Source organism: Saccopteryx bilineata, chromosome 6, assembly GCF_036850765.1.
Source record: "Saccopteryx bilineata isolate mSacBil1 chromosome 6, mSacBil1_pri_phased_curated, whole genome shotgun sequence".
Taxonomy (NCBI): Eukaryota; Metazoa; Chordata; class Mammalia; order Chiroptera; family Emballonuridae; genus Saccopteryx; species Saccopteryx bilineata.
In genome coordinates, this window is record NC_089495.1 from 19987825 (window position 1) to 20013827 (window position 26003).

At 37.1% G+C, this 26003-nt stretch overlaps 1 protein-coding gene across 2 annotated transcripts in view; it reads left to right on the forward strand.

Moving 5' to 3' along the window:
- SGCZ (sarcoglycan zeta) overlaps positions 1-25687 on the forward strand; it is a 264535-nt gene extending 238848 nt beyond the window's left edge. For both annotated transcript variants that reach the window (XM_066235784.1, XM_066235785.1), the window contains 3 exons: positions 10643-10715; positions 18085-18208; positions 25496-25687. In XM_066235784.1, the coding sequence (XP_066091881.1) occupies positions 10643-10715; positions 18085-18208; positions 25496-25687 (389 nt within the window). The remainder of the gene's footprint in view (positions 1-10642; positions 10716-18084; positions 18209-25495) is intronic.
- The last annotated feature ends 316 nt before the right edge of the window (positions 25688-26003 follow it).

A 26003-nucleotide genomic window follows, 5' to 3' on the forward strand; every position in this document is an offset into this window, starting at 1 on the left:
TTATGTTTGCCGTGGTTTCTATAGTTTATGATGTAAGATACCTCACACGTTCTTTCTTTTCCTAACGTGAAACTAAGTCAGATCTGTATTCTTTGTACCAATATTGACTAGTGTTTAAGTTAATATTGAATTTCAGCTAAAAAATATTTTTAATAGAAGTATGTTGTCCTCAAATATTGCCTATATATACTAAAACTGATTTAATGTTTACCTGGATTTTAAAATTAATGTGGTGTCAATATTTTTAATTGCTAAGTATGTGCCCTATTAATAGTCAGACATTTCCCAGTTCACAGGATATATGTCTTTTTTCTTTAGATATTTTAGCTCCTGGCTCAGATGGCTTTTATTCTCCTTCACAGATTTCTTTTTAAGATTATCATCACTGCTTGTTAATTTTTTCCCCTTTGGCTCAATCTGGGACAAAAATGGAAATAATGAGAGTAATTTTCTCATTATCTGGAGACCTGTACTTTGTTAATTATTTGTTATTTTACTCAGTTTTTAGCCCATGAGGTGTTATGATTATACATTTATTTCCTCAATAATCATTTTTTTAAATAATCAATAATTTTCTATATTGACACTTAGAATTAAGACCTCTACCAGTTTTATTGTTTTGTTTTTTAATTTAAGTGAGAGGAGGGGGAATAGACGGACTCCCCAATATGCCCCGACTGGAATCCACCAGGCAAGCCCCATCTGGGGCCAATGCTCTGCCCGTCTAGAGTCATGCTCACAATCGAGCTATTTTTAGTGCTTGAGGCTGCGGCTTCTTGGTGGAGCCATACTCAGTGCTCAGGGCCAATATGCTGGAACCAATCAAACCATGGCTGCAGGAGGGGAAGAGAGAGGGAAAAAAAGAAAGAGAGAGAAAGGAAGGGGGAGGGGGAAGAAGCAAATGGTCACTTCTCCTGTATGTCTTGACTGGGAATCAAACCAAGACTTCCACACACTGGATTGACATTTTACTACTGAGCCAATCAGCCAGGCTGACCTATGTCAGTTTTTAATCCTCCTTGGTAAATTATACTTTTGATAGCATTCTTCTTTCATTTTCACTGTTATATTCTATGCTGAATTACTGTGTGTCCTTCTGTGTTTGAAAATAAATATGGCTACTGTTTTTTAATTATATTTCTGCTATCTTGTCTTGGAAGTTTTTTTTTTTTTATAATTTTATTTTTTTAATGGGGTGACATCAATAAATCAGGATACATATATTCAAAGATAACAAGTCCAGGTTATCTTGTTGTTCAGTTATGTTGCATACCCACCACCCAAAGTCAGATTGTCCTCTGTCACCTTCTATCTTGTTTTCTTTGTGCCCCTCCCCACCCCCTATCCCTCTCCCATTCCCCCCTCCCCCCCGTAACCACCGCACTCTTATCAATGTCTCTTAGTTTCACTATTATGTCCCACCTACGTATGGAATAATACAGTTCCTGTTTTTTTCTGATTTACTTATTTCGCTTCGTATCATGTTATCAAGATCCCACCATTTTGCTGTAAAGTTCCGATGTCATCATTTCTTATGGCTGAGTAGTATTCCATAGAGTATATGGGCCACATCTTCTTTATCCAGTCATCTATTGATGGGCTTTTTGGTTGTTTCCATGTCCTGGCCACTGTGAACAATGCTGCAATAAACATGGGGCTGCATGTGTCTTTACGTATCAATGTTTCTGAGTTTTTGGGATATATACCCAGTAGAGGGATTGCTGGATCATAAGGTAGTTCTATTTTCAGTTTTTTGAGGAACCACCATACTTTCTTCCATAATGGTTGTACTACTTTACATTCTCACCAACAGTGTATGAGGGTTCCTTTTTCTCCACAGCCTCTCCAACATTTGCTATACCTGACTTGCTAATAACAGCTAATCGAACAGGTGTGAGGTGGTATCTCATTGCCGTTTTGATTTGCATTTCTCAAATAGCTAAAGAAGATGAGCATCTTTTCATATATCTGTTGGCCATTAGTATTTCTTCCTGGGAGAAGTGTCTATTCATATCCTCTTCCCATTTTTTTATTGGATTGTTTGTTTGTTTGTTGTTGAGTTTTATGAGTTCTTTGTATATTTTGGATATTAGGCCCTTATCTGAGCTGTTGTTTGAAAATATCATTTCCCATTTAGTTGGCTTTCTGTTTATTTTGTTATCAGTTTCTCTTGCTGAGCAAAAACTTCTTAGTCTGATGTAGTCCCATTCATTAATTTTTGCCTTCACTTCTCTTGCCATTGGAGTCATATTCATATAATGCTCTTTAAAACCCAGGTCCATGAGTTGAGTACCTATGTCTTCTTCTATGTACTTTATTGTTTCAGGTCTTATGTTTAGATCTTTGATCCATTTTGAGTTAATTTTTGTACAGGGGGAGAGACTGTAGTCCAGTTTCATTCTTTTGCATGTGGCTTTCCAGTTTTCCCAGCACCATTTATTGAAGAGGCTTTCTTTTTTCCATTGTGTGTTGTTGGCCCCTTTATCAAAAATTATTTGACTATATATATGTGGTTTTATTTCTGGACTTTCTATTCTGTTCCATTGGTCTGAGTGTCGATTTTTCTGCCAATACTATGCTGTTTTGATTGTCGTGGCCCTATAATATAGTTTGAAGTCAGGTATTGTTATGCCCCCAGCTTCATTCTTTTTCTTTAGGATTGCTTTGGCTATTCGGGGTTTTTTATAGTTCCATATAAATCTGATGATTTTTTGCTCTATTTCTTTAAAAAATGTCACTGGAAGTTTGATGGGAATTGCATTAAATTTGTATATTGCTTTGGGTAATATAGCCATCTTGATTATATTTATTCTTCCTAGCCAAGAACAAGGTATATTATTCCATCTCATTATATCTTTTTCGATTTCCCTCAACAATGGTTTATAGTTTTCATTATATAAGTCCTTTACATTCTTTGTTATGTTTATTCCTAAGTATTTTATTTTTTTTGTTGCAATCGTGAAGGGGATTATTCTTTTGAGTTCCTTCCCAGTTGTTTCATTGTTGGCATATAGAAAGGCTATTGACTTCTGTATGTTAATTTTGTATCCTGCGACCTTACTGTATTGGCTTATTGTTTCTAGTAGTCTTTTTGTGGATTCTTTGGGGTTTTCGATGTATAGGATCATATCATCTGCAAAAAGTGATACCTTTACTTCTTCTTTTCTGATATGGATGCCTTTTATTTCTTTGTCTTGTCTGATTGCTCTGGCTAGAACCTCTAGTACCACATTAAATAAGAGTGGAGAGAGTAGACAACCCTGTCTTGTTCCTGATTTAAGGGGGAAAGCCTTCAGTTTAGTGCCATTTAATATGATGTTAGCTGATGGTTTATCATATATGGCCTTTATCATGTTGAGATATTTTCCTTCTATACCCATTTTGTTGAGAGTCTTAAACATAAAATTGTGTTGTATTTTATCGAAAGCCTTTTCTGCATCTATTGATAAGATCATGTGGTTTTTGTTCTTTGTTTTGTTGATATGGTGTATTACGTTAACCGTTTTACGTATGTTGAACCATCCTTGAGATTCTGGGATGAATCCCACTTGATCATGATGTATTATTTTTTTAATATGTTGTTGTATTCGATTTGCTAGTATTTTGTTTAGTATTTTAGCATCTGTATTCATTAGAGATATTGGTCTGTAGTTTTCTTTTTTTGTGCCATCCTTGCCTGGTTTTGGTATGAGGGTTATGTTGGCCTCATAAAATGTGTTTGAAAGTATTGCTTCTTCTTCAATTTTTTGGAAGACTTTGAGTAGAATAGGAACCAAGTCTTCTTTGAATGTTTGATAAAATTCGCTGGTATAGCCATCAGGGCCTGGACTATTATTTTTGGGGAGGTTTTTAATGGTTTTTTCTATTTCTTCTCTACTGATAGGTCTGTTTAGGCTTTCTGCTTCTTCTTGACTCAGTCTAGGAAGGTTGTTTTTTTCTAGGAATTTATCCATTTCTTCTAGGTTGTTGAATTTAGTGGCATAAAGTTTTTCATAGTATTCTACAATAATTCTTTGTATATCTACGGTGTCCGTGGTGATTTCTCCTCTTTCATTTTGGATTTTGTTTATATGAGTTCTTTCTCTTTTTTCCTTGGTGAGTCTTGCCAAGGGTTTGTCAATTTTGTTGATCTTTTCAAAGAACCAGCTCCTTGTTTTATTGATTTTTTCTATAGTTTTTCTGTTCTCTAATTCATTTATTTCTGCTCTGATTTTTATTATCTCCTTTCTTTGGCTAGTTTTGGGTTGTCTTTGTTCTTCTTTTTCTAGTTCCTTAAGGTGGGAAGTTAAGTGGTTCACTTGGGCTCTCTCTTGTTTGTTCATATATGCCTGAAGCGATATGAACTTCCCTCTTATCACTGCTTTTGCTGCATCCCATAGATTCTGATATGTCGTATTCTCATTTTCATTAGCCTGTATATATCTTTTGATCTCTGCACTTATTTCTTCTTTGACCCATTCATTTTTTTAAAAGTATGTTATTTAGTTTCCACATTTTTGTGGGATTTTTTTCCTCTTTTTTCCAGTTGAATTCTAGTTTCAAGGCTTTATGATCAGAAAATATGCTTGGTACAACTTCAATTTTTCTGAATTTGCTGATGTTGTTTTTGTGGCCCAACATATGGTCAATTCTTGAGAATGATCCATGTACACTGGAGAAAAATGTATACTGAGTCACTTTGGGATGAAATGTCCTGTAGATGTCTATCATATCCAGGTGCTCTAGTGTTTGTTTAAGGCCACTATGTCTTTGTTGATTCTCTGTTTGGATGACCGATCTAGAGCCGTCAGAAGTGTATTGAGGTCTCCAAGTATGATTGTATTTTTGTCAGTTTTTGTTTTAAGATCGATAAGTAGCTGTCTTATATATTTTGGTGCTCCTTGGTTTGGTGCATATATATTAAGAATTGTTATGTCTTCTTGAATCAGTGTCCCCTTAGCCATTATGAAATGGCCATTTTTGTCTCTAAGTACTTTTCCTGTCTTGTAGTCAGCATTATCCGATATGAGTATTGCTACGCCTGCTTTTTTTTGGATGTTATTTGCTTGGAGTATTTTTTTCCAGCCTTTCACTTTGAATTTGTTTTTATCCTTGTTACTTAGATGAGTTTCCTGTAGGCAGCATACAGTTGGATTTTCTTTTTTAATCCATTCTGCTACTCTGTGCCTTTTTATTGGTGAGTTTAATCCATTTACATTTAGTGTAATTATTGATACTTGTGAGTTCCCTATTGCCATTTTATATCTTGCTTTCTGTTAGTTTTGTGTCTTGTTTGATCCTTCCCTTTCGTTTTTCTATCTTTTGTTTTTATTTGGTTGTATTCCATACATCTTTCCTCTGTTGCTATCTTTTTTATCTCATGTGCTTCTGTGGTGGTTTTTTCAATGGTGGTTACCTTTGAGTAATGAAAAGGGTCCCTACCCTGTTCATTGTAGCGAACTATTTTGTGAGTACTTTTGCACTCCATCGTCCTTTGCTACTGTTAATCTCCATCTTCTCCCCCTCTTTCTTTTTGTTGTTGTCACAGTTTAAATTTGGTTTTATTGTGTTCTTCTTGGAGCTTTTACTTGTGGCTCTGTTTTTTTTTTTTTTGTTCTTTGTATCTGATTGGAGAACCCCCTTTAGTAATTCCTGGAATGGGGGTTTTCTGATCATAAATTCCCTCATCTTTTCTGTATCTATGAATGTTTTTTATTTCTCCTTCGTATTTGAAGGATAGCTTTGATGGGTATAGTATTCGTGGCTGAAAGTTCCTCTCTTTCAGGACTTTAAATATTGGGGTCCACTCTCTTCTAGCTTGTAGAGTTTCTGCTGAGAAATCTGATGATAATCTAATGGGCCTTCCTTTATATGTTGTATTCTTCTTTTCCCTGGCTGCCTTGAGAATTTTTTCTTTGCTGTTGGTTTGTGTCAATTTCATTATGATATGCCTTGGAGTAGGTTTGTTGGGGTTAAGAAAACTCGGTGTTCTGTTTGCTTCTTGAATTTGAGGCTTTAGTTCTTTCCACAGGCTTGGGAAGTTCTCATCTATTATTTGTTTGAGTATGTTCTCCATTCCATTTTCTCTCTCTTCTCCCTCTGATATACCTATTATTATTATGTTATTCTTTTTGATGGAGTCAGATAATTCTTGTAGGGCTATCTCATTTTTTTTAATTTTTGAGTCTCTTTCTTCTTCTCTCTGTTGTGCCTCAAGTTGCTTGTCTTCTATTTCACTAATCCTCTCTTCTATCTGACCTGTTCTATTGGCTAAGCTTGTTACTTCGTTTTTCAGCTCGTGAATTGAGTTTTTCATCTCTGTTTGATTTGTTTTTATAGTTTCAATTTCTTTGGACATATATTCTTTGTGTTCATTGAGTTGTTTTCTGAGCCCCCTAAATTGCCTTTCTGTGTTTTCTTGTATATCTCGGAGGATTTTTAGGATTTCTATCTTGAATTCTCTGTCATTTAGCTCCAAGGTTTCCAATATATTAATTTTTTTCTCCATAGATTTTTCCTCATCTAGCTGTGTTACCTCTCTTTCTTTTGTATCCATGATATTCGATTTTCTCTTCCTTAATGGCATCTGAGGGTGGTTTTGTTGATAGTATTAATGAGATTTAATAAAGAATAAAAATTTAAAAAAATTAAAAAAATAAAAAATCGAAAAGAGTTGTTTTTTTTAAAAAAAATTAATAATGAAATAAAGAAAAATAAAATAAAATAAAAATTTAAAAAAAAGAAATTATTCCCCCCCTCCTTTTTTCCTTTCCTCTCCTCTCCCCTCTTTCTTGAGAAAATCTTGTGGTCGACTGTGAATTATAACAAACAATGCCTGTGATGGAGGGCCTGAATTGGGGAAAAGTAATAAAGGGGCAAAAAAAGAAAAAAAAAAGAAAAAAGAAAAAAAAAGAGCGTATGGACCCACAAAAAGCAAATAAGGAAAAAATTTGGGTCAAGAATAAAATGATTTACTTTTAGGTGTTGGTTGTCTAAGAGTTATGATGAGAGGAATAAGAGGAAAATGGAAAAATTGGGGGACAAATTAAAAAATTACTATTGTATTTAGTGGAACAAGAACTAGATAATATGGAGAGCCAGGGATGGGAGCACTGCTAGTGAGTTAAAAAGGTGAAGTAAAAACCCCCCAAAATGCCACAAACATAGGTTTGAGTCCCAGATAAGATAATTTGTTTGTTATTGAGGTTTGAATGAGAGGAGATGTAAAGGAGAAAGGAAGAAACTAATATAGAGGGAGAAAAGAAAGAGATAGAGAGAAAAAAAGAGGGAACCACTAAAAGAAGAAAAAAGAAAGGAGAGAGAGAGAGAGAGAGAGTTAAGGGTTTTGGAGTGCAACCCTCATAGAGAGAAAGGAAGAGAAGAGAAAAGATAATGGGAGATGTAACACTTATGGGTAGTGTAGTTCAAGGAGAGGAGAGAGTAAGACCGGTAGAGAGTTAATCGGCCAAATTGGAGGAGGAAAAAAAAGTATCAAGAATGAAGATAAGAGAAACAAACGAACAAATATAATAAAATGGGATAGGTTATAAAGTCTGCAGATTATTCTTGATTTTGAGAGGTTATCTTCTTGCTTTTTCTTTTCTCTCCCTCTTCCTGGTCGGTGACTCTGTACCCTGGGTTTTGCCCCTTTGGCATGCTCAGGTAGAGGTTTGCAGTTGATAAGTCTCTATGGCAATGTCATGTATTGTGCTTTAGTCTCGTTGGCAGTCGAAGCTCATTAGCATTTATAGGCTCCGACAGTGAGAGAGTCCGTGTTCCTGGAGCCTTTCTCCTAGTCTTTCCTTCCTCAATTAGTAGCCTGATAATCCAGCTATGGGGTTGTTGCTGCCTCTGCCTGGATAGTAAGAGGCTCAAAGAGCTGGCAACTCCCCACTCTATTTCCACTCAGCACAGGGCTCTGTGTAAGGCTCAGTCAGTCAGAGCTGCTAGCCTAATCAGGCAGGCTTTCCGCCCACTCAAAGACCTCTGGCTCTGCCACTCTGTCCGGTAACACAAGCGGGCGCCCACTTCCGGGGCGCTTGGAGGAAACTCTCACTCACTGTCTGTGACCAGGATATCCGGCCAGCAGTCTCACGCTCTGAGTGAAACCCCCAACCGCAGGGAAAAGTTGCAGCGTTGGAATTGAGTCTCGCTCCGTCCCCGTGCGCGGCTTTTGCGAGGCGCTGGGGTGGCTCGAGATTCCGCTTTGGCCCGCACAAAGGCCCCTGACTCTGCCCCTCTGTGCGATAACACGGGCACGCACTGCCGAGGCACTCGGAGGAATCGCTCACTCCTTATCTGTGCGTGCAAACCAGGATATGAGGCCGGCCGCCTTTCCCTCTGAGTGAAATACCCTCCAGCACGGAAAATCTCCACCGTTGGAATTAGTTCTCACTCCCTCCCGTGCGTGGCTTTCCCAGGGCGCTGGGGCTGCCCAGAGATTCTGCCCTCGGCCCACAGAAAGGCCTCTGACCCTGCCTCTCCGTGGGGCAACACGGGCACCCACTCTCGGGGCCTAGGAAGAAATTCTCGCCCACTAACTGCGCACCGACCAGGAGACCGGGTAAAATGGCCGCACCGCTTGTCTTTCTTTGTTTGGGTTTGGCGTGACTGTTAGCTTGTATTGCCCAGGTTGCCACAGGATCAGATTTTCCTCGGCTTGGATCCCCGTGCCACAGCCTGGTTCGGCCGTTTGTGCCGCGGCGGACTGGATCTATTCACCCCCTTTGCCCGCCTCAGTTTCTATATTCACAGTTACCAGAGAAAGCCGCCCTGTTTAGGTTAGTGAGGAAGGCGGAGCATTTCTTGCTCCCTATTTCCTTCGGGGTTTGGTTATATATTTAGCCAATTTTTCACTCAATCATACCTTTGGGTGTATTGCGAAGCATCTGGAAGCTCCAAGTATAGATTTTTCTGTTTCTGGTTGAAGATCTTGTTGAGTTTTGGGGGAGATTTATCGGTATCGCTTCCTACCCCGCCATTACTCTGACGTCATCCGGAAGTTTTCAAAATCATATAACAGTGTAAATTAATATTTGAACTTTACAAATGTACAATATCCTTTTTTGAAGTTATATCTTATCTTTAAACCTCTGCTTGAGACATAAAAAGTTATATTTTGGAATGCTGTTTCAAATGCCAACTCTCATCACAATCAAAAAATTAAAGTTTTTTTTTTTTAACATTGTCACTTTACTTTCAAAGACTTATCACTAAGAATTTTTCACTCACAGAAATAAATATCTTACAAAATAGCAAATAAACAAACTCCTTACAGAAATGGTTTCTGTATTAGTTGTCTATATAATAACATACACTCCATAGAGTCTTTGGGAGGGGGGGAGTAGGAGAAAAGAAACTACCAAAATCCAGTAAGAAGTAAAAAAATGCCAATTGCTTTTTTTAGCTCATAAACCAAAGCCTATAATCTTAGAAACTTACCGCAGCTTACCCTTGTAAATTTACTCTTAGAACAACAATATATATGAAATCATATTATTGTCTTTGAAAAAATTCTCTCCTTTGGTGATTCTAAATCAAGGTCTAAATTGCTGTTCTATGTAGAGGAGTTATCTGGTGATTTTAGTGTATTTTCTTATTTAATCACTTATTTTCAAGGCATTTAAATGTTAGCTGTAATTTTCTACTGGCAATTTCTTCTTTGCTTCTTGAATCAATATATTTATATTGTTCTTCACAATAAGCAGAGTCAGTTTCATCTCATAGGTTTAGAATTTTTTTTTTTCAATTACGTTGTATTTTTAAGCTAGTGTTGAGGCTATTGATGGAGCAGGCATCACATTCTTACACCAAGATATTTAAAGATTAAACCAAAAGAAAAGTAGTTTATTCTGAAACAAATGGTCTAAAACATTTATGTGAAATTACAAAAAAAAAGAGAGATTTTGTCTTTATCATCTTCATTTAATTTTTAAAAAAGAAAATCATCCTAGTTTGCTCAAATTGTGAAAAAGTTCTAAGATCCTGGAAAATCAAGTGGAGTCAATAAATGAAAGCTTCAATAGCCTGAGGCAAGTGTGAAAGTATATGACCTCTTCAGATAACTATGACCTCACAGGAAGTCAACTCTAATAAAATGAATTCGAGCATTTCATAGTCTTAGATCGAACCTTACTTCCAGCAAGTTCAAAGTAAGGTGCCCAGTTCTCTGCCATTTGATGATCACAATCCTCAATGGTGGGAGCTGTATGGGAGAGACATGCTACCTGCCCAGTAAGACCTATGCCTTCAAATATTTAGTAATATATGACTCTGGAGCTCACTCTTCATTTTCATTCATGCTCTTCTGTCTGTAGAAAGACAGAACTGCATATTGTGACCTAGTCTTCCCTCAAATTCACTTAATTCAGAAATTAAAAAAAGGGGAAAAGATGGGCCTTTGTTCTTTTGTGAAAGGGTAAAAATTCAAACTCTGTCTGAACTTTAAATCTTAACAGTGATCAACCTAGTGACATTTAGATTTGTCCTCTTTGGCCCTGCACTACCTTGAACTTTTTTCTAAGTTTTTCTCTTATTTTCTGTATTTTTATTTTTAGTTGTTCCATTTTTGGAAGCATTTCTGATCCATGAAAATAGAAATGAAAATCTGTGTAGCTGTCTACTTCCTTATTTTGACATGAGATTTCTCTCTCGTCTCCTCCAGGCACTGAAGGCGCAGTATTCGGGCACTCTGTTGAGACACCTCACATAAGAGCAGAACCTTTCCAAGACCTCAGGTAAGTCCTGGCTCTTACACCTGGATCATCGTTCTCCTCACTGTTGATCATCTTGATATAGAGAACTAAAACAGAAGATGTATTGCATACCTTCTGCTCTATGACATTTTCTGTTCTATGGTAAACAGTCAAGCATTTGATGAAGGACAAGAAAATGTGTGTTAGTACTCTAAAAATTACCTTCTGTATATTTTTTTCCTAATAAACACACAATAAATATGAAAATTAACATATCAGAAAGAGTGTGGAAAAAAGAAAAGACCTGGAGTATTTGGGAGACAAGTGATAAAAATTGAGATTCAAAAAAATCTTTCTTACACAGTGAGCTATCTAGTACCTAGGCATAAAATAAAGGGAAGCAGAGGTTACGAGAAAGCTATGCAGGGTCAGGACACATTATGTAGAGGAAATAACAAAAACAAACCCAAGCAGTAATTAGGAAAAGGCAGAACTTAATTGCCCTATGATGGACCCCTCAGTCTAATATTTTCAATGGAATAAGTTGCTTCCTGACAGTGTGCTGTTATGTGTGAAAGTTCTCCACTACCCAGAAGACTGTGAGATGACAATATTATAAGAAATCCTCCTTGGAATAGTCATGGCAACTCATGATAAATGTTGAAATATTGAAGTACAGTAATTGATCCATGGATATTCTTAATACAATAAATATGTTAGGCTTTAGGAATAAAAGATATTTTATATAACTTATTGTGGTCATCATTCTGTAATACATACCTATATTATAACATACACATTAATATAATATTATATGTCATTAAAAGGATATTTTATGTAATTAATTTTGGACTGGCAAATTACATTCTAGAATGGATTTGCAACAGTATTAAAAAGACAATATTGATATTTTAAAATAACTCAAATATTAAAGTCATATTTAAAGCTGGATCAAAGTATCAACCTGAGAGAATCTTTGTCTTGAAAAACATAAAAATTGTAAGAAACAAGACTATTTTTTTTAACAAGACTATTTTTAATTCATAAATATCAGATATAGCCCTTTCCGTTTTGGTGAGTGGGAAAAACTGCTCAAATAAAAATAGAAAAATAAAGTTGAAAAATTTTAATGACAAAGAAGCCACACTTTAAAAAATGTAAAATTTGCAGACCTTTAGTTGTATGATAAACTTTCCTAAAGAACTCAGTTTCTCACTAGTTGAACATCCCAGATTCAAACAAGCTAGTTAACAACAACAAAAGGTGCCCCTCTTCTTGTGATCAATGTATTTTTATAAGATAACCAGAATTATCATTTATTTAGTCTAAGGTAAAAGCCCAAGGACTTAGAAAGGTGTGCGAATTGTGTCTTAAAGTCTTGATTACTGACCCTTTTCTCAGGATTGATGTTCCTGTATAATTATTAATTGTATCCCTCCCTATCAAGATTACTGCCCTATTAGCTTAGGATCTGTGTCTTCCTTGTTTATCCTTAGTGCTGTAGCACCCAGCACTGTAACTCACATTAGATAGTGTCTGATACATATTTGTTAATTCACATTACTGAAATTCAGCAAAACTGAGCCATGAAGACACTACTGAAAGTCTATAATAGAAGGAATGTGGCAGTGTTTGTTGTCATATTGCTAAGGCACAGGTTACAAACACTGACTGCAAATTTTTTTGAACTGTGTTTTAATACAGATATCGAAGTTTAGTGACTCATTCAATAAAAAAATTATAAACTACAAAATTAAAAAAAATCTTTTACTTCTAACATTTTAGTAATTATGTACTCATTTTATGATTTTTCACTAGGGAAAGCATATTGCTAAAAGAGAAATTAGAACCAACTACTATTTTAATTACCTTGCTGACGTGTCTCAAAATTCATAAGGGTGAATGTGGATTAAATTATAGTTAGTATACAGTGTTTCTAGCTTTTAATTTTCCAACGACTCATCAATTATTTATACATTGAGCTAAGCTAAGCTTATGTGCTGGTGCTAAAAGCAGATTGGCAACACCCAGGATGAGTGTTAAGGCTCTAAATTCTGAAACCGAAGCAGAAGCAAAGCACAGTGATGATCAGATATTCAATTATTTATCCACATATTAAAGATTAAAAGCCGTGTCTGAGCACTTTACAAGTTTTGCTGACAATTTTGCTTTCAGGGTAATAAGAAGTACTCTTAGTTGACACCTATTTTTAATCAACAAGGTAGAGATGATGGCAATTTAAGGAGTAAGTAGCCATGTTGTCTTTTATTATTATTATTTTTTTTTGTCCAAGATAAAAGGCTTTAAAAAGAAATGTTCCAAAAAGTTTATTATAGAGTATAGGTAATATTTTGGGTGCAAATGTGGTAAATGTCTATAATTTATTTATTCAATAAATGTTTAATGAGTGTTTAATATATGCCAAGTTCTGTGCTAGTTTGCATGTTCATTTTAAGCCTACACATGTAGATTTTCTTTGATTTTTTTATATAAGGTGATATTGTTTTTTAATAGGGACCTGTGTGTTTTAAAAGGCTAAAAATATATGCTCTATGGACAGTAAGAAGATAATGGTATATTGTCCTGGAATAGCTCATGTATTTCATGTTCTTTCATTTTTATTTTTTAAGGTTATAAGTAAATTATTACAGTTCAACAGAGTCTCTCACTCTATAGTGAGAAGTGACGAAATCCATTGTAAATGCCTATTGCTCAAAGATTGTTTGAATTCATGTTTCATTAAGGGTCCTAAGAAAAGACAAGAATCTTGACTTGAAATCAGTGAATGAATTAATAGGTAATGATGTAATTGGCATCTTTTCATCATTTCCATTATTGTATGAATATAATTTAAAACTGAAAATTAATGTGGTAGGCAGTTAGACAGACCTGAGCAGAGCAGGATGAGAGGCCAGGCACAGGAGGCCACCAGGATAGAAAGCCCCAGCTGTCTAGCAATGAGCAAAACTGGAAAGATAAAGATTTTGCCCTTGGGATAATTGTTTCTCAACTGGAGTACTTATTATGGTCCTGCAGCTTAGACTCCCTCCTGACCTTTCCTTCCCTGGCACAGTGCTTGTCATTCTGGGTTAGATCCTATCAGTAGGGGAGTGAACACAGTGTCCAGAAAATAGCCCTTAAAGCTTTAGCCCCTAGGGATAACATCTAGCCTGGAGCCTTTTTTCAGCTCCAGGATCCAAAAAGCAGCAAATTAGATAAAGGATACTACAGCTGACCTCAAGATAAACTGCATTGACTAATAACCCCCTACCCTGGTGCCAACCAATCAGTGGAGACCACAGCCCTAAAAGGATACATCTGGAGAACTGATGAATATTCAGTCAAGGTCCTCCCCTAGGACCTCCGTTAAGATCTCCACCCTTAAAAGGCCTTAGGATGGAGCATCCAGTCCGCTCTCCACCCAGGAACATGCCCACGCTTTTCCCTTCCGCCTTCTTCCCCCATGGGAACACATTTCCTAAACTCTAAGGGTCCCATGAACTTGCAGCCAGAGGAGTGGTGGGCAGAGGCCACTTTTCTGAGCTCATCCCCTGAACCTGTCTCCAATCACCCTTTTTCTCTGACTTCCCAGTGAGAAAAAGCAGCCCCGCCAAGGCCCTGATGTTGCTTCTTCTGTTCTAGGCCCTTTCTTGTTTCACTGTTGTTGGGCAGATAATATGTATTATGCTCACTTTGTTAAAGTGGCGCTGCCCACGTGGAGGCCGTTGCCCAGGTGATATTAATGTGTGTCTCTGGGCAGGCAGAATCCTTGTAGCCTGGGGCTTGGTTTTGGGATTAAGCGTTTCCCACCCTTTTTTGATGTGGGGTAGTACAATCCAATCATGCCTCAGAGAAGTGACTTTGTATTAGAGACTTCCCTATTTTGTATATTGGATTAAGAGTTTGGATTTCTACACTATAAAATGGGGATGGAACGGGAGCTTGTTCTCTTGGTTCCTGGGATGACTAGCATGAGAGAGCAGAGGGAGCAGAGCAGAGAGCAGAAAGAGGCCATGTGGCCAGGAGAAGCAGCCAAGATGGCGGAATGCTGAGTGAGATGCCAGTTTGTGCAGTTTGACTCTGGAGAAGGAAGGAGATGGGGAACTGAGGAGAATAAGTCTGGTGAGCTAGAAACCTTTGATTCTAGGAAACTCGGATAAATCAGTAGCTTTGTGAGCACTGAATGTGATTGGGTTTTGGAGCCCAGTGTGTGTTTTTACTTGCCCGCTGGGTGCAAGCTAGGATTAAAAGATGAAGGCCCATCAGTTCTTGGCTCCATTGTTTCTTTACCGACTGTCCGAATCCAATGCGAACCTGCATGGGCCGGGCTGCTGTGATAGTGGGTCTGGCCATGGCTGCTGGCTTTACAACTGTTTCCAGTTAATAACCCTGCTCTCAAAATAACCTGAACTCGTGTTGTGAAATTTTTCCAGGACAATGCCAAGACCCACATACTATCAGCTGGCCCTAGGCAGACCCGGAGGGCCAGGTCCCCTGTCCCGTAACAAACTGTTGAGTTTGGCAGGCTTTAAATTACTCTCTGCAAACACATTGTTCTAACTTACATCATTTCTGCATCCACGGAAAAGTCACCATTTATTAAGTAGTTAAAATTCTTTCCTGAGATTATTTGTCAATAAAACGGCAAAATACTTTGCTGGTTTTTTTCTACCTATGAGAGAAAAATAAAATAAAAAGTAGTATTTTTCTCCTCTCCTCCCCTCTACTCTCTTCTCTCCTTTTTCCTTCTTCCCTCCCTCCTTCCTTCTTCTTTCCTTTTATTCTCTTATTCTGTGTATGTATTTAGATGTTTACCTAGAGTTGGGCATTTTGAGAAGTTAGTTTTAGCTTGCAAACTTGGCAACACAGAAAGATTTTTTATTTCAGTTAACATTTAGTTGATCTAAAGATTTGCTTGGCCTGATTTGAAGGAAGAGAGCATAATGGTATGTGCTAGTGAGGGAACACAATAAAAATGGAGGAAACAAAAGCAGTGTGATTTGCATCTGAAGAAAGCTCATTGGAGCCTGAAATGATGACAGTAAAATTTCTTATATGTCACAGTTTTCATTGATTTCTTTTTCTTAAAACATTTTTCTGTTCAATTCTTCATTCATGCCATCATAGAAACCTCAAATAATTAATGAGTACCTACTATTTCTCTGGCACTACATTAAATATTTAGCGAGAACAAGATATATGAGGCTTAAGTTCTACCTGAGTTTCTATTTAGTAATTGCATCTTGGGACTTACTATAAAAGAAGTCTGAATTATTTTCTCAGAATGTTGAGAATTCTGCTAAGACCACCCATTTTTAAATTTGAGAATTGCACACATTCAAAACAAAATCTTGTTGCATCTTTGCTATATAAACATCACAAAAACAGAATCACTTGTAGGAAATAAGTAGGGTGACTAGAGTTTAACAGCTATTCTTTTCTGCTATATAATTTTGGGTTCCCGCTATGAAAAATAGTTTGAAATTTATTGCTGTGAATTTGATGTTTTCGGAATGAACACTTTTATATTTTATAGTTTTATACTTTGAATAAATAAAATGAGAAATCATTTTCTGAATATTCTAATTTTCATTGAATATTAGAGCCTATGATTTGTTCATTAGTTTTTATATTTTAAATAGGTGAAACTGGATGGAGCATCCTTAGGATCCTACAGAGTGTGTTAAGGATCTAATGTTATATTCTTTAGTATGGCTAGTCAATTTATTAAGCATCACTTATTAACATTTATTAAATAACTTCGTATTTTCTAACCCAAAATGATTGCTACATTTGTTGTTTATTCCATCCCATTAGAAAATTATCAATCAAGAAAAGAGTTCTCTAAAAGGATGGAATAAACAACAAATTATCACTTATTTTGATTTTCTTCTGATGGTTTTGTTTATGTGCTGAATTGTTTTCAACACATTAAATGGCTAGCACTTTTTTAAAACTCAAAATATCTATAAGATTAGGGAACTCATAAGATCATAATCAGCTTCTCTGCTGTATCATCTACCATTATAACAAAGGATACAGTGTAGTGAAAATCATTTCAAATTATTTTTTTCTAAATGCTGGTTCGTGTCCTTCGATTTCACTTTTCACTTCACTACTGAGAGAGAGCTGATAAAACAGTTTCATGTGATTCTTTCTACAAAACCGCTTTGGATCTATTGCCTCAAAGTAAACTAGTCACTCTGAATGATGGTGACTGTAAGCCTGAAGGGCCTCTTGTCCTGATTCCTGTGGTCAAGGGGAACACAGGCTATTGCAGCCCCGTAGCAGAGCACTTACCCAAAAAGACCATTTCAGGGATACGACCTCTTCTCACACTAGTGCTTTTTATGACTGTATTCTATCTTCTGTATTATTTCTTCTTTGGTTCTTTTCTCTAGTTTTGTATTTGAAGACAATTTTGAAACTGCTTCCCTGTTACTTTTTTTGCAGACACACAATCTTAAACACTTTTTTCCCCCTCAAAATGTATGTAGTCAACCTTTAATCATATTTATATTTGTGTATCACCCCTCATTTAGTTTTTCTTCTTCAGACTAATATCATTTATTTGGTGGACATTTTCCTCGATTAGTAGAAGTCAATTGACGGAGGAAATGTCTTATTTCTTCATTTTAATTATTTTCTAGAAGTGTAAAGAGTACTTTGAAAATTTTCAAGCTTATTAAATTCTTAGTGTGCATGCTTGACAGTTTACAAATTCATGATTTTCATTAAAACTGTCTCATCTTCATAAGATAGGGACTCTATTGAGAAATATTTACATGCTCATTTTTTAGAAATGTATTTATGAAGACTCCATCATTACTACTGAAAATGTATAAGAGATTTAAACAAGTAAACTTAAGACCTCCTTTTCGTGTGCATTATCAAAGGAAACAACATAAGAAATGTAGTAAATTGTTATACAAATCAGAATAAATAACTGATGCTAACGAATAATTTCATAAAGAGCCAAAAACTAAATAAGGTGATCAAAAATCATTACTAACCTCACTTTGGTTTTTTTTTTTTAATGGCAAGGATTTTTATTTATGCCTGCCTGTTTCTCTATTTTTAGTTGACTAATGTTATCTTTTATTCCATCATATATATCATATATTTTTGATATTTACACTGCTCACAAAAATGAGGGGATCAGGGAACGTGCAGATACTCCAGTACCTTCAGCCATTTGTCTAATGCATTTTCACCAATGAAATAAAAGTTAGTTTTGCATCTTATTTGCATAATCAAACAACTTTTTTGACTTGTCGTTTGCTTTTCTGATGTTCTTGCTTAATAAAAAAAATCAAACGTTTCTCTCTTTTTTTATCACTTCATATACACTTTGAAATTTCCCCTAATTTTTATGAGCAGCATATTAAGGATTCTGTTGCTTTTCCCTTAGGCTTGAATCACCAACCAGGTCCCTAATCATGGAAGCCCCTCGAGGGATCCAGGTGAGTGCTGCTGCAGGGGACTTCAAGGCCACCTGCAGGAAGGAGCTCCATTTGCAGTCTACAGAGGGAGAGGTGAGTTCCCAGGGGTAGAGAGTGGTTCTTTACTGGAAGAGTTCTTCCTCTTCAAGTATATGCAAATGGTTCCAGGTGAGGCATAGAGAACTGTGTCATAAGAGAGCTTTTTTTTTTTCCACAGTGAGAAACTGGGGAGAGGCAGTCCGACAGACTCCTGCATGCACCTGACCCCAATGCATGCCCACCAGGGGGCAATGCTCTGCCCCTCTGACATGATGCTCCTCTGCAATCAGAGCCATTCTAGTGCCTGAGGAGGAGGCCATGGAGCCATCCTCAGTACCTGGGCCAACTTTGCTCCAGTGGAGCCTTGGCTGGGTGAGGGGAAGAGAGAGATAGAGAGGAGGGAGAAGAGGAAGGGTGGAGAAGCAGATGGGCGCTTCTCCTGTGCATCCTGACCAGGAATTGAACCTACGACTTCCACAAGCCAGGCAAACGCTCTACTGCTGAGCCAACCAGCCAGGGCAGAGAGCTTATTTTTTAACACAGAAAGAGAGAGGGACAGACAGAGATAGAAGGGAGAGAGAAGAAAAGCATCAACTCACAGTTGTGTCACCTTTGTTGTTTATTGATTGCTTTCTCATATGTGCCTTGATTGGGTGGGGTGGGGGGCTTCAGTGACCCCTTGCTCAAGCCAGTGACCTTAGGTTTCAAGCCAGTGACCATAGGGTCATGTCTTTGATCCCATGCTCAAGCCAGAGAACCAGCACTCAAGCTGGTGAGCCCGAACTCAAGCCAGCAACCTTAGGATTTCAAACCAGGGTCATCAGCATCCCAGACCAATGCTATATCCTCTGTGCCACTGCCTGGTCAGGCAAAATGATGAATATGAAATTTGGTGAACCTAATGTTATTTTCTTTAGCCAAAGCTCTATTTTCCGTTGAAAGGTATTCATTCTTTCGTCAATTATAAGTGGGGCATTGAAATTCTTGTAGTTTTAGGCACTGGCTGGTTGGCTCAGTGGTAGAGCATTGGCCATGTGTATGTTTTCCCAGGTTTGATTCCTGGTCAGGGCACACAGGAGAGGTGTCCATCTTCTTCTCTACCCCTCCCCACAGTCTCACTCTCCCCACTCTTGCAGCCATGGCTTGAATGGTTCGAGCAAGGTGATCCCAGGAACTGAGAATGGCTCCATGGCCTCTCCTCAGGCACTAATATAGCTTGGTTGCTGAGCAATGGAACAATGGCCCCAGAGGAGCAGAACATCGACCCCAGATAGGGTTGCCATTCCAGTCAGGGCACATGCAGGAGTCTATCTCTCTGCCTTCTCGCCTCTCAATTAAAACACACACACACAAACACACACACACACACAAACACACACACACACACAAAACAAAAAACCCTACATTCTTCTAAACAGTACCTTGGATGATTGTTTCTGTAAAAATAGTGCCTATATCTTTTAAAAGGAAAGGAAAATAAAACAAAAGTTTATTTTACTATTTAACCCTATTGTTATTTCCTGGATAAGGAGATACTCCTTAATAGTTTTCTTCCATTCACTTTATTTCCCCCGAGAATTTCCTGTAAGGCTGTTGTCATTCCTTTAAAGGTCATGTGCTTTTTCTCCCTGCCTGTTCCTCAGGACTCTGTGTTCAGTCTTCCCCTCTTGCCCTCGAATGCGAGAGACACACATTTCTCTCTCATTTATCTTACTTGCTGTATACTTTGTGATTTTGGGGTCTGTAAAATCACTTTTTTATCAATTCTGAAAATTACGCAGCAGATGTCTTCACATATTACCTCTCCTCATTTTCTCTGTGTCCTTTCTCTAGAACTCTGAAGAAATTCTAAGATTTTATTGTCTTGTCTACCAGAGCCTCTCCTTCCTACTTTCTATGTCTTTGTCTCCCTGCACCCACTCTGCTTATTTATTCAGATCAGCATGCTCAAGTTCCTCTTCAGTATTTAATCTCACATTTATTCCCTATATTGAGCTTTTCATTTTAGTAATTATGTTGGTCATTTCTAGGATTCTCATCTGTTGTTTTTTACAAATCTGCCTGGACATCTTGGTAGTTGCTCTTTGTTTGCTTATTTGTTTTTAATTCTACCTTAATTATTTCAAAGCCTTATACATAATACATATTCTATTCTGTATATTTTTACTGCAATTCCCAAAGTCCTTGAAGGTATAAATCTGTTGCATTGCTATTTATACCATTTAATTCCCTTAGTACTTTCCTCTTTTGTATGTTTATTTATTTTTTATTATAAGCTTATGAAGTTTAAATTGAGAAGAAAAAAATGGAAGGATAATTTAAAAGATGTTCTAGGGCATATTATACCTCTTAGATGTAAAGATAAGAGTACTAATTAATAGAACAAAGGGGAACATTCTTTGCTTTTATACCATTATCTTAGTTGTTGATTCAAGATAAATTTTAATTTTATATTTTGCTTCATTTTTATAAACAAAGTCATTGTCAAGGCCACATTAGCATCATAGTGGATATTACAACTTAAATAATATAGATATATGCTTTATAAAATTTAAAATATATATCTTGGCCCTGGCCGGTTGGCTCAGCGGTAGAGCGTTGGCCTAGCGTGTGGAGGACCCGGGTTTGATTCCCGGCCAGGGCACACAGGAGAAGCTCCCATTTGCTTCTCCACCCCTCCACCGCGCTTTCCCTCTCTGACTCTCTCTTCCCCTCCCGCAGCCAATGCTCCATTGGAGCAAAGATGGCCTGGGCGCTGGGGATGGCTCTGTGGCCTCTGCCCCAGGCGCTAGAGTGGCTCTGGCAACATGGCGACGCCCAGGATGGGCAGAGCATCGCCCCCTGGTGGGCAGAGCGTTGCCCCTGGTGGGCGTGCCGGGTGGATCCCGGTCGGGCGCATGCGGGAGTCTGTCTGACTGTCTCGCCCTGTTTCCAGCTTCAGAAAAATGAAAAAAAAAAAAAAAAAAAAAAAAAAAAAAAAAAAAAAAAAAAAAATATATATATATATATATATATATATATATATGTTATCTTTTAAGATTTCTTTCCACTGCTATTGCCGATTACAATACTTTGTCTTTCATGGCAAGACAAAAACCTTTCTATATATCTCATACTCTTTTTAAAAGTTACTTTTATCATGCTAATCGACTTATTCAAATTATTCTTAGTGAATCGTCCCATAATAAATATTAGTGGTTATTGATCTCTGTTCTGCATTTACTATGCAACACTTTACTGATGTTCTTTTATTCAAAGTATCAGCAAATTCCTTGGATTCAATTACAGGATGACATTTAATTGTGAATTGAGTACTATGCTATAAGTAAATCATATCCTGAGGTTTTCAGCTGCAGTCATTTTTACATTAATAACACAAAGATATAAAAAAGCACAGCACTTTATATTAGAATAAATAACATGTAATTTTCCCACAAAGAAATGTGAAATTATATAAAACCCTTCTCTCTGCTTCATTGACTGCCACAGAGAGGCATATTTATCATTTACTAAACAATATAGAGATATGTAAAGTTTACCTTTAGTTTTTAAACTAGTTAAAATTAGAGCAAACATGCATTGAGGCAATCAAAATAATAGACAAAATGTATAAGAATGAACTTGCACACAGAATTCTGCACTGCAGAAGATTGAGTTCTTTCTGACATAGTGTTGCCAGGAATTTGAAATTCAACTCTGAAGACAATATGAATCATAATTGTAAGAAGAACACTGAAAATATTATTATAGTACATAAAAAGCAATAACACAATAACATGTTGCAATATCACAGAAGAAGGAGAAAACAATTTTTATTTTGCAAATTGACTAAGCTTTTTTTCCCTCTAGTGATAGGTCTGATTTCAACAGGTAAGATTGGGATAAATGAATTCTTGGTGGAGAGAAAACAATGGGCCACGAGTTAAAACCTCAGAGTGTCATTTTGAATACTAGGAAGAGTTTCAAAACTAATGGATTATATGGTTTAGAAGACTAAAGAATAGAAATATCAATTTCAGAAGTTGGAAAGTCAAGAGTATTATAATAACTGCCTTAGCAGACGAAAGCATTATAGGCAAGCCTGTTCATGCTGCTGGAGTCTGGAGAAGGTGAGCAATGTTGTTGGGTTGGAAAAAAAATCACTACATATCACCCCTTTTTACCTCGTGACTTATTTTCTATCTCAAGCCAAGAAAACATTATTTTCTATCTCAAGCCAAGAACACATTATTTTCTCTTTTCAAAGGCCCTGTTCATTTTACTTTAATAATAAAATCTATCTCCCTTATGTGGGTAAGGCTATAGTTTGGATATCAGAAGTTTATGAAATGAAGCATTGTCCTTTGGCTAAATACTGCCTAGAGCAGCCCCTCAGTGGATAACAGGGCTAGAGGGTAGTGCTTTAGCCAAGCAGTAGCAGGTCACACATCATAAGGTTCTAGGCTAACACCATTAATTAGGCTTAATTTCCAGGGCTGCCACCTGCTTGCCCTACCTGTATAAAAACAGCTACTTTCTGCATTTATTCCTGCAGGCTACATCAAAGGAAGGACAATTAGTTCCAAACTATAAAAACCAGTGATACAACATGGTGTCAGCAAGCCTCTGCAACCAACCAGAGCTAACCAGTAACATTTATTCCTCTGTTTGCTATTAAATGAAGCATTCACAATATCTTACAGTCATCTGATTGATCGCAGATGAATCTCCTTATCCACATGTTCTTTAGCTTTCCATATTTCCCAGTTTATCGTCTTGTGTCTCAAAGATCTTGAACAATACACCAGCACCCAAGATTTCTTCAGAGAACTTCCTTCCAAATATGCAGGTGTAATGGCTATAGTCTCAGAGCTGGCCCTGTGATATTTTTGAAGGTTAAGAATGTCTGCTGTTGACAAGCATGCCAGTTCCTACAAGAAGTGAGGGAAGGGGATAAGCTCTGCAAGCCTACTTCCTCTTAAATTTAACCGGTAAGAGGAATCTTCCCTTCTCCTTAGTAGAGAAATGAGTGAAAAGCCCAGAGCGTGTAACAGTGTGTTACAGTCATTGATGTCCCTCAACATGGAAACAGAACCAGAAAAAATGAGGCTGAGTATCCATACGCAAAACTGTATTGCCATTTTCTTTTGCTGGTTTTATGCGCTTCTAACTTTTACATCAGTAAAAAAAAATCTTCTCAAAATAACTAAAACAGAAGTCTTTTGTTTCTCTTTTCTTTGCTCTCACTTAACACTTGAGTAATGGTGCTTTCTTAACTTCGAATACTGTTAGTAAATTTAATCACTCAATTTTTTTATAATCTATTCAACAACTATATTATGTGAATGCTGTGTGTGCAGGATTAAACAATGTAGGATTATAAAAATATTCAGGTGTGATTCTACCTTCAAGTACATCATTTACTGTGGAATGGAAGAAATAAATATGGTATAAAATTCAATAATATATTAAATATCAACAAAGTAGGATATTAATAATAATAAAGTGCTATGGGAGATCATAATATAAAATCTTTCAAACTTGTAGCATTTGGGAAAGGTCTATGGAGGGTAAAGCGGATGAGCAGAACTTCAGAGGAAGTTCATGTTTGTACCCAAAAGTGGAGAAACATGTCCAAGGTGAAGAAAGGGCATTATTTTATACAACATAGACTGCCATAGTTCTATGAACTGTTCTATAACCAAGAGCCAAAGGTAGATTCTTACCTCTTAGATACTATTTTTAAGTAAAAGAAGCATAATAAATGTTAAGAAAGAATGGTTATTATAAAGAAAAGTAAAACTGTCAAGGATATATAATGAATGAATTAGTGTAATTTTAGTCAGGTGTCAAAGAAAATCCTTTTTGAGATGGTCACATATAGCAGACATTTGAACAAACATGCTCACAATCAAAATAATCTAAAATATACATGACTATAGTATATGAATCTCTATTTTTTTTTGCTTATTTGCATAAGCAATCAGTTACTGTGTTTCAACATTTTAAACATATACAAAAAGCTAACAGTGAAAATCTTCCCCCACCCCTGTTGTCTCACCATCTACTTAATGTCTACCCTCACTTGTATATATCTGTAGAAAAGCATTTCAGGCTAAAGAAATAAGACATGAGAATGCCCTGAGGTCAGAGTTCTTTTGGTGTAGTTGAAAAAATGTAAGAGCTGGAACAAGAATGATAGTCAATGATGTTGGAGCTAGGCAGATCATACAGGGCTTGCAGGTCATGGAAAGGAATCAAGATCCATGTTACATGTAGTGGAGACCACGAGGAAACTTTGAGAACTGGGGTGATGTGATGTGATTTACATTTCTAAAAGTGTATTCTAGCAGTATGTAAAATAGACTGAAAGAGAACAAGAATGGCAGCTGGGCGTGCCAGTTAGGTAGGTGGCTATTTCAAGATTCCTACTAAGAAATGAATAAATCTTGGATGAGAACAAGTATGTAGAGAATGATGTATTCTCCTATTTTCCTGTCAATTTAAAGACATCTTTAGGCAGTAATTTACCACATAACAATTGAATGAAGGAATAACTAGAAAAAGTTTTTTCATTGCTCATTGAAGTTCATGAACCACTTTTCTTTTTTGGAAATTTCCCCATGTTTATCAGAACCACCTGATCACTGTCCCTGAAAGTGTTAAGTTGAAGATTTAGAATAAGTGAAATAATCTTGCAAGTTAGAAGATACAGCAGATTGGGTGTTGAATACCAGTAATATGATTCACAGAGCCTTCAAATCTGATTATATCTAATAATTATCTGTTGTTAATACTGCAGATTATCTACTTCGTGTATCTTTTAAATGGCCTGTCAACATGATTTTATGAGTATTTTTATAAATAGGCCAGTCTTTTTATTTTTTTAAATTGATTTCCCATCTCTTTAGTAATGTCATCTGCATGAAGATCCTCCCCTCTCCCTATGCACACTATTCCAGGTGAGGACGCTTCCTTTGGGGTCCATGACTGTAGAAACTTTGCAGTTCTCTGTATATTCTTTAAACTAAACATGATTAAAAAGTTAAATTGAGAGAGACTCTGTCAAAATAATTAATCTTTGGTGGTGTTTGAATAACTGGGTTGGCTTCTTAAGCAGATTGAACAATATTGCTTTTCAGAACGAGGACTTGCCGTCAGAATGTACCATGTCTCCAAGGAGAACATCGCGGTGGAGCTTCCGGGCTGTACCCTAGGAATGTAATTTGTTTGTTCAACAAAGCATGGCAGCTAAACCAATCAAATTATCTGTTGTGTCGTCTTTCTCATTAGTTCGTGCTGTAAAGCTCAGAGGAATGGAGAGTGCTAAAATAAATTAAAATGCCATTTTTCACCCCCTAGATATTTTTGAACGCGGATACAATTCGGCTGGGAAATCTGCCAACTGGGTCTTTCACATCTTCGCCCAGCTCTTCAAACGCCCGACAGACAGTGTATGAGTTGTGCGTCTGCCCCAATGGCAAACTTTACCTTTCCCCGGCAGGAGCGGGTTCCACTTGTCAGTCCAGTAGCAACATCTGCTTGTGGAGCTGAAGTGACTGATTTCTCCTCACACCAGAATAGCCTTTCGTTCCTGTCTGTCTGCTTCACAGTTCTGCTCGGTTTCCCTTGTGATCAGTCTGGAGCTTCTTCAAATGGTCCACAGAGCAATCACCCGGCGGGAATTCGCCAACAGCTTCTCTCCTGATGCACCGCCCTGCTCAACACAGAGAATGCGAGCGACAGAACAGTGGAAAACATCTGCAGCAGGAAACCTGGATCATAACTTTTGCTCAAAAGGGAGAATAACATAGGTGCCTTTGCTACGTGAAGTGAAGCACACAGTTTTAGATTTTTGCAGGACCTGGAT